General features: G+C 34.1%; 1 protein-coding gene and 1 long non-coding RNA gene across 3 annotated transcripts; one reads left to right on the forward strand and one right to left on the reverse strand.

Annotated features, from left to right (window-relative positions):
• Nucleotides 1-4,518: 4,518 nt before the first annotated feature.
• On the forward strand, nucleotides 4,519-8,675 carry LOC121223355 (uncharacterized). Of its 2 annotated transcripts, XR_005920704.1 has the most exons (3): nucleotides 4,519-4,886; nucleotides 5,205-7,370; nucleotides 7,676-8,675. XR_005920704.1 is itself a non-coding variant. In XM_041104647.1 (2 exons), exons 1-2 carry the CDS (start codon nucleotides 4,706-4,708, stop codon nucleotides 5,717-5,719), a joined length of 696 nt encoding a protein of 231 aa, XP_040960581.1. In that variant the 5' UTR covers nucleotides 4,519-4,705; the 3' UTR covers nucleotides 5,720-8,675. The 2 variants fall into 2 exon arrangements, 1 of the variants encoding a protein (XP_040960581.1); XM_041104647.1 differs by having other exon boundaries at nucleotides 5,205-8,675.
• Nucleotides 4,896-5,692, reverse strand: LOC107897384 (uncharacterized). Its single transcript, XR_005920705.1, has 2 exons — nucleotides 5,199-5,692; nucleotides 4,896-5,125 (listed from the first exon to the last, which is right to left on the reverse strand). It is a non-coding gene; the product is annotated as an uncharacterized lncRNA (long non-coding RNA).
• Nucleotides 8,676-15,411: the final 6,736 nt, after the last annotated feature.

Raw genomic sequence — 15,411 nt, forward strand, 5'->3', positions numbered from 1 at the left:
TAACTTTCGTCACCTCATAATTTATTTATTAATTTTTTATATATTGGTTAGCTTCTTTGCTTGCTTAATTGTTTCAATTATCTTCAGATTCTTGTCACTATGTATTTTGGAATTAAAAAATATATTACATGTAAAAATATGATTTTTTTAATAAAAGTTATTTTAAAAATAAAATGTGAAATTGATACCAATATAAAATTTTAACACGAATATTTTATGGCATAATTAATAATTCTATTTTAATATAAATATTCAATATGACTGAACAATTCAATAATATAAATAATATAAATAATATAAAATGTGAAATTTAATTTAATAATATAAATAGTAGATATAAATAAAATTATTACTATTTATGTTTAGTGAATTTTTTTGGATAATTTTGATTTTTTTTTTAGGGTAAAGGGTGAGAAGTAAAAGTTTAGGGGGAAAATAAAAAGTTTTGGAGAATAAAAGTTTGAGGGAAAGTAAATAGGGGGAGTAAAATTTTGGAGGGAAAATATTAAAAAAAAATTGGACGGGGGAGGGTTTGGGGTAGATGGGAGGTGGGATGGGAAGGGAATAAAAGTTTTAGGGGAAAAGTGGGAGGGAGTAAAAATTTTGGGAGAAAATAAAAGGTTTTGAGGGTTTTTGGGAGTAAAATTTTGAGAAAAAATAAATGGGAGAGTAATATTTTGGTGGGAAATGGATTTTGGGTAGATTGGGGGGTTGGGAGGGGAGGGGAGTAAAAGTTTTGGGGGGAAAGTGAGAATGAGTAAAAGTTTTGAGGGAAAAGTAAAAAGGTTTGGGAGTTTGGGGTAAAAATGTAAAATATTATAGTTTGATATTCGAATTATTCGAATTATTCGAGTTATTCGAATTTGAAAACGCAACTCGATTCGAACTCGAAATTCGAAAAAAAAATTCAAGTTGATTCGAATAACTTGATTAACTCGATTAACTCGAATAACTCGATTCGTTTAACTCAAAATTCGAATTTTTTTTCGATTTTTTCGAATCGAATCGAGTTTTGCTCACCCCTAACTACAATGATAAAATATATTACATTCTTAAAAGTAGGATTTAAATTCAAACCTAAAAGATAAAATTGTTAAGAGAAATAGTTACGAATTCCCAAAAAAAAAAATTAATCCCCATCAATTATAAAATGAACATGGAAAAAATAAAAGATAAATTACACCAACAGTCACTCAACTTTGGGTAGCTGACAAAACAGTCACTCAGGTTTAAATTCAATTACTCAACTTTCAAAAAATAACAAAATAATCATTTTAACCATTTTTCGCTACAGGCGTAACGGAAAAGCGATATGGGCATCCTACTGTGTAAACGGACCCAATTTAAAACCCTAGCTGGGCTGGGCAATAAAAGAAAAAAAAAGAAACAGACGAGAAGAAAAAGAAGGGGAAGAGAAGAAGAAAAGAAAATTTCCAAAGCTCCACTCATCACCAATGGCATATCACCATTACCTTTAAAGCTCCTTAAACCCACTTTCAAATCCCTAGAATCCTTCAATCCAAAATCTCATTCGGGTTTCTCAAATTTTGTTTTCATTTATAGAGGAGAAGAAAGCCCCACAGAGGAGAAGTGGTGGCCAAAATTTCATCTATATCTGACAGTGGAGATGGTAGATGGGGGTATTTTGATTTCTCAAAATTTCAACATGTTTTTTGTTTTCTCAAATTTTGTAGCAATGGCTTTGCTTCTGGATTCTTCCAAACAATCCATTCTCCCAACCTTCCTTTACTCTTCCCCTAACTCTTTCTCTCTTGATCGATTCCACAATGCCAACAACTCTGCCTTCACAGCTTCGCAAGAATCTCTTGATGCCAACAACCTACTCAATCTTGAGTTCCCTTTCAGCAAGTTCAACCTAGTTGAATTTCTCCATTACTTCTCATTCCTTGGTTCTTATTTTCTTTGGCAAGAACAATTTTTCTTCAAGGCTTGAACAAGGTGAGCTCATTTTAGGTGCTTTCCAAACATCTTTTGATCTAGATTGTTGATTATTGAATGGATGATTGGATGATTGAGATAAGGTGGTAGTGGTGTTTGAAGGTCAACAATGGTGATGCCAAAGATGGTTATGGCGGAGGCATCGACGGCAAGATTCTTGGGATAGAGAAGAAGAAGTATAAACATATTGGGCCATTTATATAAAAAGTAAAAAAATATTGGACCATATATTAAAAACAAAAAAAGAAGGACGAAAAAAATAGCCACTGACTTTGCTTTGTCCTACGTGGCAAGTTAACTGGCTACGTCACCTGTCCTATTAGGTCTATAACGGAAAATGTTAATGAGTGTCTGATTTTTGCTTTTTGATAATGTTAGTAATTATTTTGTTATTTTTCAAAAGTTGAGTGATTGAATTGAAACCTAAATGATTATTTTTTCAGTTACCCCAAAGTTAAGTGATTGTTGGTGTGATTTACGCAAAATAAAATGTTTTCTAATAAGTGATTATTATATAATTAGTGATATTTTCTTTTGTATTTTATAGTTGGAGTGTAAAGAAAGCATTAAAAAAATTTTATAACTAAGGTTTCTTCCATAGTTGTTTTATGGTTCATGAAGAGTAATTCTTTTGGGGATTTATGACTCCCCCTTCTAACAACGTCATCTTTAAGATTTGAGCTTATATTTTTCAAAATTACAATATACCTTACTACTGCACCCGGTACAAATTAATAAGAAAGCATTTATTTTGCTTAAAACATGAGCATGCTCCATTAACATGTCTTATCAATTTTTAATTGGGATTTATGGAGAGATAAAGTTAAATACAAGAGTTGAATTTTTCCTTTTTACCCTTGTTTTGATTTTCTTATATAATTTTCCATTTCATTATTTTTATTTTATTTTATTTTATTTTTAAAGAGATAATATTTATCTCTATTTTATTTATCTTAACTTTAGAAATCAATTTGCTATCTAGGTGGAAGAGGAATCAAAATATTTAGGAGTTACAGTTATATTTACTTATGATTCTAGTTGGAACAAAATTAAAATTTTGATTAGTAAGTAGCAAAGCAAGTATTTAGTTGTGTAAAATGCCAGACATTGATGATGCATATGTGTGGAGTAATTAACTTCACTCATAATCATTGTAGTTAGTGGAGTAATTAAAATAGTTCATTTCTTTTTTCAATTAACATGCTCAGACCTAATCACCTTTATCATCCTAATCAACAAGCATATATCAAAGCAAGTTCTAAAAATATCAAGATGTGCATGTCACTAAATCAAAGAGATAAAACATAAAAATGTTGATTGGCTTAAAATCTCACAAAAAGGTTGTTGTGCATTAAATCCTTAACATTCTTAATTCAAATAAATTATCATGTGGTAAATGAGAATTCAACTATTCATCCAAATATTTTAGGTTTAATATATCATTTGATACTTAAACTAAATTTGATATTTATCTTAATTTGGTATTTAATTTTTTTTGCCTAATTTGGTACCTTAACTTAACTCCTTTTCCTAATTTGGTATCTAATCTTTTTTTATTTGATTTAGTACTTTGAACTTGTCAAACGTTTTACAAATTACTCCAATAAACTAACAATATTTTTTATAAGGTAGCAAAAATAATCAATCCATGACTGACATGTCACAAATTATATGATTTTTTTGGTATTTTATATGTTCAATTATTTTTAGTTTTATTTATTTAATTATTTTATTAATTGAAAATAATGAATTTTTTAAATTTGGATTTTTAAAACTCTATTTTTCTTATTTAATATTAATTCGTTAAGTATAGCTCAATACCTATTTTTTAACATGAATTTCCTCTAATACTAATTGTATTTTTGTAGCACAACAAAAAAAACACCATTAGTGTTTTACATAATTTGTATAGGTACCGAATTGAACCTAAAAAAAAGCTTAGGTATCAAATTAAAAAAAATGCCAAGTTCGAGTACTAAAGTGGGCCCAAAAAAATTTAGGTACCAAATTAGGAAAAAGTGTTAAGTTCAGATTTCAAATTGGGCCAAAAACAATTTAAATATCAAATTAAACAATACCAAATTTAGGTACCAAATATTATATTAAGCCAATATTTTGTTCATTAAATTGTTTTTATTTAAGGAGAAGTATAAAAAGAAACTAGAAGTGAAAAAGAAAAAGCTACAAACAAAACTATAACACCCTTTGGATTTTGAAAATAAATTTAATTTCCTAACACCCTGGTCATAAGTTTCACTCAAGATTCAGAAAAAGAATTTTTTTTTTATTTTTTATTTTTTACAAAATGACATAAATCATAAATTAATTAAAATCTAAAAAAACAATTAATTCTAAAAGAAATTAAAATTAAAATTTTGGGTTGCCTCAAACAAAAAAAGAAACACTTCATTAATGTCTTTGGCTAGAGATGGTTGTTCTGTGTGTTTCATTTATGTTATAGTCTTACAAAAGGGTTTCTGTTACTCCTATAAATGTGTATTTCATACTGTTAAACAATAGTATAAAGATTGTTAAGATGGTGAGTTTGTTATCAAATCTGTTAAGTTGTTGTTTAAGAGCTGTTATTCTCATATGAGTATATAAACCTCATCAAAATGTTCATTCAAGGATAAGGAATAAAGATTAAAGAATTACACTATAGTTTATCTTTCTGTTCATACATATTTTGTGTAGTATCTAACATGTATCAGAGCCTAGTCTTGGTACGTGCTTTCACTTTCGCATTATGGCACCATCAGTCGATTCTAACTCTGCTGATCCTACGAGTCCATTATTTTCCAGTGCAAGTCTGGTTCAATCTTTCCCTCACCATGACACGGTGAAGCTAGAGGAAGAAAATTTTGTCCAATGGCAGCAACATATCCGGTTGATAATAGAGGGATATGAGCTGCAAGGATTCTTTGAGGGTACGTTGCCTGCTCTACCTCGGTTCGTTGCATCTCCAGAAGGACCACTCATTCCAAATCTAGTTGCGTCTGTGTTTAATCAATAGGATAAGTTGTTAGCCTCTTGGCTCCTTTCTACAATTAGTTCATCTCTTTTGTCATGCTTTACTTCGGCTAAATCTACATGCAAAATATGGAGCACATCGAATTATCTTTTCGCTGCTTCAATTGGTGCAAAAGTTTCCCGTATTAAACATGATCTGCACTTTACAAAAAAGGGCGATTTAACTGTAAAAGAATATATTGCAAAAATATAAAATATTTGTGCGTTACTTGCAGCTTTTGGATCGGCAGTGTCAGAAGCCGAAAAGGTGGAAGTTGTTTTGGCTGGCCTCTCGTCGGACTTTGATGCAGTGTTGACCTTGGCCTCATTCTCGATGGAGTCTCTTCCTTTTCAGTGTTTAGTTGATGTTCTCATGGATTTTGAAAGTCGACATATGCGAGTGGTGCGTGAGGTTCTGGTGTATTCTCATCTAGTTGAACCACCTTTTGTTGCTATGATGGTTGACTCAGTTCCGCACGATGTGCGTGGAGAACGTGCTACAGTAGGTTCGCATGGGCGTGGTTTTCGATTACGAGTGCAGTGTCAAATCTACAACAGATTCGGTCATTTGGTGCAGCGCTATTTCTATTGTTTCTATCGCACTTACAACGGCCCGAACGCTTCCACCATGGCCCGAGTTTCTTCTTCTGCATATAATGTTCAAGGGTTACAAGGTGGAGGCTTCTCTGCTTGTTCTGGTTCTTTTGGTGGCTCTGAATTTGAGAGTAATTTTTGGAGAGGCTGCACATAGTTTCAAAATCAGAATTGATATCCGCCGCAAGCTAGGGATGTTTCTTCTTACTATCCTTACCCTAATGTAACCGAACATGGAATTGGGTTTGGGTCTACCAGTGGCCCATCTGATTTTTATGGTGCTTATGCTAACGTGATGAGCAGAGTGAGTTGGGACGTGATTTGGGACAGCGTTGTGTTGGGCATGTTGGGCCTTCTGCTGTGACACATAGGCCGAGTCATGCAGGTAAGTTTTTTGGCCATCAGAGTAGGTCGTGTTTTGGGCCAAATGCATGCCAATTTTTTGGGCTTGTTAGTGGACAGAATAATGGGCTGAATTTTGGGCCGAATACAGGTCAGTCTCTTGAGCCCGTTAGTGGATAGAATAATGGGTCGAATAGTGGGCAGGTCAATGCTAGCAAAAAAATTGGACTCAGTTCATTTGGGCCTTCACTTGGGCCTAATGATAATTATGTTTATCTTGAAGGCTATATGCCCAATAATGCTTCTGAAGTTCCGTGGCGAACTAAACCACGAGCATGTGTATTTGATTTTGATTCCTCACAGTCTGTTGGGCTACCTCGAATCCCTGATTTTCATGCGTCTGATTTTTCGGATGCCACACAGTATGATTCTAACTTTGGTAATACTAACTCATGTGTTCATGTGTCGATAGGAACCTCATCATGGTATCTAGATTCAGGGGTCACTCATCACGTATGTCAGAATATGTTTGATTTAAATGCCTCCACTCCATATATAGGTACTTCTTCTCTTTTAATGGGAAATGGGGCCCCCACTAAAATTTCATCTATTGGGAATACTGCTCTACCAACAAAGAAGTTATTACATCTTTCTAATGTTTTATGAGTGCCAAGTATCAGAAAAAATCTTATGTCTGTTTTTCAATTTGCTATTGGCAGCAATGTGTTTTTTGAATTTCACCCCTCTTATTGTGTTAAGGATATCCAAACACAGGAAATTTTACTGCGGGGCCAAGTTCGTGATGGTCTCTATCAGTTTTCGGCCGGATCGTCTATTCTTTCTGATCTAATTCCCTCTATTAACAACATTGGGATTCAAGATTGTCGATTGGATGATGATATCTTTTCACTGTGGCATAAAAGGCTTGGTCACCCTTCTTCCACAGTTTTTAAACTTGTACTTAGCAAGTGTCGAATTGTTTCCAATAAAAAATGTCTTGATGATGTTTGTGTTGCTTGTCAGAAAGGGAAATCACATAAGTTGCCCTTTTGTGGAATTGTTTGAATTGGTTGTCTCTGAATTGGTTGTCGAATCGTTTATTGACATGTGTATTCGATTTACCTGGGTTTATCTGATTAAACGTAAATCTCAAGCAGTTGAATGCTTTCTTCAGTTTAAGAAGATGGTCAGCACTCAATTTGGGAAGACCATTAAGAAATTTCAAAGTGATTGGGGTGGTAAGTTTCGTGCTTTTGCTTCAGTTCTAGCTAGCCATGGGATTCTTCATCGTCTTTCCTGCCCTCATACTTTAGAAAAAAATGGTGTTGCTGAGTGCAAACACAAGCACATTGTGGAAACTAGTTTTACACTTTTGTCCCAGGCTAATCTACCTATGAATTATTGGGGCTATGCATTCTACAGTGTTGTGCATCTTATTAATCGATTGCCTACTTCAGTCTTGAAAGGTCAGTCTTCATATCAGAATATTTATGGTCGTGAGCCTACGTATGATCACTTAAGGGTGTTTAGTTGTTGTTACTTCCTGTATTTACATCCTTTTGTGTCACACAAACTTGATTTTCACTCACAGCCATGTACGTTTCTGGGGTATAGCTCTTAGTATAAGGGCTATCATTGTCTCACACCAGAGGGTCAAGTTGTTATTTCTCGTTATGTTGTGTTTGATGAATGTCGATTTCTGTTTCATTCATCTTCACTACCCATTGTTCAGTCGTCTTCTAATTCTCCCATATATGTTCCTGTTGTTCAGACTTATTCTATCCAGTCTACTGCCGAACCCAATAGCACCATTGTCCCGTCACCAGCTATACCTCTGCCTCCTGATCCATGTTGCAATTATGGCTGATCTGTTACGATTGAGTTACCAGATATGTGTCATCTGAGCCAGTATCAGTTGGTTCACAGACTGAATGTGGGAATAATATAAGGGAGAATTGTCTTTCGAGTTCATCTACGAAAGCTAGTCCGATTGGTCAATCAAGTGTCTCTCCAATTATTCCTTCTCTTCCTGCAAGAAATACTCATGCTATGGTTACTCGGTCTAAGGCAGGAATTTTTAAGCCTAAAGCTTTGTCAGTTGACGTTGTAGATTTTGAGCCTTGATCTGTTGAGGAAGCTATTGCTCATATGGAATGAAAATTCACAATTCAAGCTAAATTTGATGCTTTAATGGCCAACTCTACCTGGGAGCTAGTTTCTCTGCCTCTTGGTCGGAAAGCAATTGGATGCAAATGGCTTTTCAAACTTAAAAAGAATCCTAATGGGTCGGTTAGTTGTCGAAAAGCATGGTTGGTTGCAAATGGGTGCTCTCAGGTTCCTGGTTGTGACTTCAAAGAAAAGTTTAGCCCAGTGGTCAAACCTGCTACTATCCGAACCATTTTGTCTGTTGCTGTGACTAATGGTTGGAAACTTCATCAAGTCGATGTAAACAATACCTTTTTAAATAGAGACTTGACTAATGAAGTGTTAATGCAACAGCCTCTAGGATATGTTCAATATGGTCCAAATGGTGAGCCATTGGTGTGCCGTCTAAAGATGGCTTTATACGGATTACGGCAAGCTCCCCGTGCTTGGTTTGAAACATTGAAACAATTTCTTATCTCTACTGGGTTTATCTTGTCTAAAGCTGATGCCTACTTGTTTGTTAAATTTTCAACCACGTCCACTGTTTATATCTTGGTTTATGTGGATGATATTGTTATTACTGGCGGTTCGACTGATGAAATAAACTATTTTGTTTAGCAACTACATAACAAGTTTTCTATAAGGGATATGGGTGAGCTTCACTACTTTTTAAGGATTGAGGTCAGTCAGTCCTCCACTAGTAGTCTTCATTTATGTCAGCGCAAATATATTCAAGACCTTCTTGACAGGAGTTCTCTGGCTAATGCAAAGAGTGTTCATACGCCAATGGTTAATTTATTGACTTTGTCTAAAGATGACAGTGATAGGCTTGTTGATCCTACTGAATACAAAAGTCTAGCTGGTGCTCTTCAGTATGTGGTTCTAACTAGACCAGATATTGCCTATGTTGTAAATCGTGTCTGTCAATTCATGCATGCACCTACTACGGTTCATTTGATAGCCTTAAAACGTATCCTGGGATATTTACATGGTACTATTACTCATGGGCTAGATTTTTGACGATCTGATAAACTATCTTTGGTTGGATATGCTGATGCCAACTGGGGTCTTGATTTTGATGATTACCGGTCTACGACAGGGTTTTGTGTCTACTTTGGTCATACACCTGTTTCGTGGTGTTCTAAGAAACAACAAGTTGTGTCTCAGTCAACAGCAGAGGCAGAGTATAGAAGTCTAGCTATAGATTCTAGTGATATTGCATGGTTAGTATCTCTGTTACAAGAGTTACAAATTAGTTTTGTTGGTCCTCCTACAATTTGGTGTGATAATTCAAGTGCGGTCGCTGTTACAGCTAGTCCAGTCTTACACTCCAAATTCAAACATATTGAACTTGACTTGTTTTTTGTCCGTGAAAAAACAGCTAATGGGTCTCTTGTCATCGGTGAAGTGCCAGCCTGTGATCAAATTGCCAATATTCTTACTAAACCATTACCTTTCTCTTTGTTTACTCATTTTCGAAGTTTACTTCAGGTCATACCCGTTGAGAAGCTGGGTGAATGTTAAACAATAGTATAAAGATTGTTAAGATGGTTAGTTTGTTATCAAATCTGTTAAGTAGTTGGTTAGGAGCTATTATTCTCATATGAGTATATAAACCTTATCAATATGTTCATTCAAGGATAAGGAATACAAATTAAAGAATTGCACTATAGTTTATATTTTTGTTCGTACATATTTTGTGTAGTATCTAGTACATACTAACGGGTAAGGGTTTAATTTCATTCATGGTGCCTACAAATTTTGTAGTCCTTCAAAAGTGAGATTTGTTTTTTTTAATAATCTCATTATAGATTCTGATCGTATGTTTTTTTGCCACAATGCATAGAACTGCCCATAGCCCCTCCCCAACCTATAAATAGTGAGGATAATAAATTTCAACTCACTCAAACTCACATTTTTCTGCATTGAAAACAGTACTTATGCCAATTGAACTGAGACTAAATTAGCAAAAATGAGATTTGTATGAAGTGTTACTTTCAACTCATCATCAAATTCTTTTCTAGTTAGAAGAGTTAATAACAGCCACAACAAAAATATAAGATTCATCACTAAAATATCTTATAGCAACATAAATATTGAATTTAATTATCTTATCTCAAATTTCATAATAAATATACTGTCATACCTATCAATTTTTGCTCTACATATTCTAAGAAAATGTTTTCCTAATAAATTTTTTTCTTGAATTAGGATAATAATTATTTTTATATCAAGTACTAAAATAAATAAAAAAAGACCATACCATTTTTTTTTTCTTTTTGGTGGGCAAAAGATAACTAGAAGTAAACTAGCCAGAAAGAAAACCAATTTTTGCAGCATACTATCGGTGTCTATAGCCTCAACTGCAATTGTAACTTCAGCAGACTCGGGAGGGTAAAATATATTATTATACTAAAAATAAAATGTTAGAAATTATGTGATTCGAATCTCGTCATTTGTTGAAAAAATAAATATAGTGGCAAAATAAGATAATCTATGGGGACGAAAGGCCGAGGGCCGTGTAGAACTATACATCACAAGTTAAATCCGTATAAAACTATTTTTTGTCTATTTGACTTTGATTAGAACAGAGTTTTTTAACCCTTAAATAGATATAGGCGACACTCCTCTTGTATCCTTCGTTTTTTAACATTAGTGAATTTCTCTTCTTTTACCTGTAATTTTTTTTCCAAAAGAATTTTCACTCAAAATCTATGTGTTTTTATTTTTATTTTTTAATATTTTGTGATTATTTTACCACCATTATCAACATAAAGGACTTTGTGGCATAAACTCTTGAGCCCTATGAGAGGGGACGAATATAAAACAAAGAAGTTTATTGTTTCTTTGTCTTTTTGGTATATAATCAAGTGGTTTATTGAGAAGGGTATTGAAATACTTAATGCTTATCTTTACAAAATAAAATCCAGTCCATTGCCAACTTTTTCCTCAACATGCATGAAAAAGACAGTATTGTAAACCCGAAGACAAAATGGAAGTATATATATGATAAAGAATAATACAATAAATATATATACCTGATAAGAAGATTATATCTTTTATTGAAAAGGACTTGATCGATTGCAAGAAGGAGAAAGCCAAATTATTCCGAATGCGTCTTGGCTTTTGCCATGTGCTTGACTAGTCTTTGTTGCGAAAGTAATTATTAAGATTCAACCCACATAATATAAATTCCAAATATTCATCAATTTGAGTGTAAAAGAGGTGAATTATTATATTATATTATATTATATTATATTATAGAGTTAGTATTATTTTCTGTTGATGCACGAGTTAATTGTATATATTAATAAAAATAAAAAATTAATATATAATTATTTAAAATATTTGTATTTAGATATTATTACAAATAAACTTTAATTTAACAATTAAAAATAAATATTTGATAAATAAATTTAATTATTAATAATTTTATACACTACAAAAATAAAATTAAAAAATTGCGGAGAAATTTTGAACTCAAAATTAAATTGAAAAAAAATCATTTTAAAATTGTTTTAAACTGTTTTAATTGATACACTTTGTTTAATAGAATAATTTGTATTGTTTTGAATTTTTTCTCAGCTTTGTGAGTGAACTACTTTAAATATGAATCTATTACATGTTATTGAAATTTAATCAATAAAATAAATATTTTTATATTTCCCTATGGATTTACTACAAATTTCAATTGATTCATTTCCCTATGGGTTTACTCCAAATTTCAATTGATTGATTAGAATGCATACCAATCTCTTAAATATAAATTAAAAGGAAAATAATAAATTTGAATATTATTATATTTTTTTGTCACTCAGACACATGTTAGTACCCGACAAAACGTTGATTTTTGCGTTTACTCCTTCTGAAGTAGTGCTTCCGAAAGTCACCCATCCTCAACCACTCGCTCAACTTAGAATAAGTCACCCCACTTGTATTTAAGTGCGAACACTCTCTAGTGTGTACTTCCAAGACAAAGAGGAGTCTATTTAGGCACAACAACCTCGTACTAATAGAGACCCATGACATACGCTCATGATTATCTTTTACGCATTTAGCGGGACTGAATGCATATCCTGCCACGTCATACTAACAAACGAGAGGACCTTCCCTATAAATACTCTAAAGATAGATGAAGAAGGAATCGATCTTCTAGCACCCTAAAGTTACTCTAAGCAAGTGTTTTTTTAATTAGCCTATTCTCTTGTCCTTGCTCAGGTTCTTGGCCTCTTTAGGTGAATCAACCTCCCCTACACCATCGTGATCTCCTCTTTGTCATCCTCTCTTGTTGTATCCTATATCAACAATTGGTGTGGTGAGCGTGGACGAAAATGTCTCAAAATCAGAATAATGCTACCAATAACCCCACAAACAAAATCAATGACACCAACCCCGCCAACTCCTCCACTCTAATGAAAGGCAATGATGCCGCCAACTATTAGTACAAATCTCCGGTGAGAAAAATCTTGAACACACGAACGGAACTCGAATAGAAAATGAAGAAATAGGACAAGACTCTAAGGAGTGTATTAATCCACTATCTTTAAGGTTATATTCGCCCCCACCTATATTCGGTGCGCAAAAGAGTTTCAAGCAAATTAACCTCAAGGATACAATGAAGCTAATGACTATTTGTGTTTTGCACTGACAAGAATAGTCCATTGAGCAATGAATAACAAAAAACTCAATTTCCACAAAGAATTTATACAGTAACTCTTTATTGAACAATCTAATAATATTAGAAAATGATGAATGATAGAAAGAACTTTTACAACTTGTTGGTGTGATTTCCAAATGAAATCTCATTCCTATTTATAGGAATTATCATATCTCTTCATAGAGACATCTTTCAACAGGTGTCTTTCTGAATAATAATGTCTTTAAAAAAACATATAATTATTCATTTAATATTACAACTATTCAAATAATATTGTTTGAATAGTTATAATTATTTTTCAAAAATTAAATGATATAACTTTTGACCAATGACCAAAAGATTTATCTTTTAATTAATTACACCCATTCATTTATAGTTATTGGAATACTATAAATATTTGAAAATGTTCCAACACCAACATTGAACTTCCCTCAACCCAAACCAAGACATCAACTCACCCAACCATGTCCACCATGGAAGCCTTGACCTAGCTCTTGAATGTCCTCAATACTCTCTCGACTAACCCAGCTATTGTGCCCTCCCCTTCAATTTTCAATACCCCATCATCTCTTACTATCCCACAATATCCTAAAGATGACCTTATAAAGCACATTCTCTCTTGCTTTTCTTCCCAACCTCAACCCACTGTTGTGATTGTTCCTCCAGTTCAAGCTTCCTAGCAACAACAACTCTTTGGTTCTCAACACCATGTTACTAAGATGCAAGAAAAAATATGTCTCATGGAGTTATGCTAAAGGCTAAAGGTTCTAAGTTTGATGAAGTTTCTTCGAGTTATGCTAATGAACCCTTAGCCCCTTTCGTGTTGACTCATAGCCTTTTCCACTTATTTGAAGTTCCCTAAGATTTCTTGTACTGGTGCAAGTGACCCAAAGGACCACTTGGCTCACTACAACAACCACATGAGTATTCTTCGGGCCTTTGACGTTGTGAAATATGGGGCTTTCTCTATGACCCTTTTTAGCACCGCTTGGTAATGGTACTTATCGCTTCCCTCGAGGTCCATCAACAACTTTGATCAATTAGTCGAGTTACTCATGAGCATATTTTAGCAAACAAAACCCCACAGCAATCCCAGCTTATCTTATGTCCACATGGCAGAAGGAGAACAAATCCCTCTGTGATTTCATAAAGAGAATTAATATTTCTACCATGATAACAAAGGGTGTTTCTAATGCTCTAGCCATTCAAGCCTTTTTAGTCAGAACTACTCATAAGTTTTTCCTATTCCACCTCATTGGTAACCTTCCAGAGCAGTTATCTCAATTATACAAAATGGTTCACCGGTTCACGAAGGGTGATCAGATAGACATAGATCAAGTCAAATCATTGACACAAGAAACCCAAAGGTCCCACTTTCACAAACGATGTTCACCTCCATATCACTATCAACCTCTAGCATGCCAGTACCAACCTTAACAGATGACTCGCTTGTTAGAATATATCAAAGATAGTCAGTTGACAGTTAAGATAGTAGTTAGTTTGTTAGTAGTTATTCTGTTAAAGAAACTAACAACTTCACAGCTATTGTTATAAATGTTGTATCGAGCTATTACTATTCTTTAATGAAAAAGTAGTATATGTATTTCAAGTATTAAACCTACTCAGGCTATACTTTAATATGGTATCAGAGGTTTTTTCTTTCCTGGCTTTCATACGTTAAGTTTTTTTCAGTTGTATATGTTACATGGATCCGCCATCGAGTCCTTCTGCTGCTCACTCAGCTGCTCCAACGATGGCATCTACCCTTGCGAATAGTGTTCTTTATAGAAAGTTTTTCTCCACCAAGAAAGTGAGTATACTTCTTGATGATTCCAACTATCTCTTATGGAGGCAACAAGTTTTGTTAGCTATTAAAGCTTACAACCTACAACGGTTTCTTGACTCCAACACAATACCACCCCCTTCGATGGTCAAAGATAATGATGGGGTGCTGCAAGAAAATACTGAATTCGTTAAGTTCGAGCAACAAGATAGCGCTCTTGCTTCATGGCTTTTATCTTCAGAAATCCCTGATGTTCTTCCTCACCTCATTGGACTTGAAACTAGTTCTCAGATTTGGAATTCTATTGTAAACTTGTATGGTAGCAAAACTACCTCTCGACTAATGTTTTATTGTCGAGCGTTACACTCACAACGCAAAGGTGATATTTCTATGAAAGAATTTTTGCTAAAAATTAAGTCATATTATGATAACCTTGCTAGCTGTGGAGAGGCCATTAATGCCCATGAACATATCACTGCTACTCTCAATGGACTGTCGTTCGAGTATAAATCCATTGTTTCAATCATTCTTGCTGGTCAACATGCTTACACAGTTCAAAGTGTCACGACGATGCTACTGGATGCAGAAGCTAGACAATAGGTTATATTGGCCGAAACTCCCAGTTCTACCAACCTGGTTTCTCAACAACCTGGATAGCCCAGCACTGATACTTCTGTGCCAACGTATCGTGCATCAAACTCTAGGGGTCGTGGGCATGGACGATCATCTGGAGCTCGTATTCAATGCTAGCTGTGTGAAAAAACTGGACACTTGGTTTATCGATGCTATCATCGATTTGATGCATCTTACAAAAGCAACAACTATAGGCCCCCTCCACAAGCAAATGTATGCATGCATACACCTGGCACTTCTCCATGGACACCGCCCTCTATGTCAGCCATGTCACCAGTGATTCAACCTT

The sequence above is a fragment of the Gossypium hirsutum genome, chromosome D11 (genome assembly GCF_007990345.1).
Source record: "Gossypium hirsutum isolate 1008001.06 chromosome D11, Gossypium_hirsutum_v2.1, whole genome shotgun sequence".
Lineage (NCBI taxonomy): Eukaryota > Viridiplantae > Streptophyta > Magnoliopsida > Malvales > Malvaceae > Gossypium > Gossypium hirsutum.

Bases quoted from the DNA above. Each gene is read 5' to 3' on its own strand.
- LOC121223355 (XM_041104647.1), top strand. From the start codon at position 4,706: ATGGCACCATCAGTCGATTCTAACTCTGCTGATCCTACGAGTCCATTA. The intron at 4,887-5,204 runs GTACGTTGCCTG...CGTTACTTGCAG, and splicing joins GCTGCAAGGATTCTTTGAGG to CTTTTGGATCGGCAGTGTCA.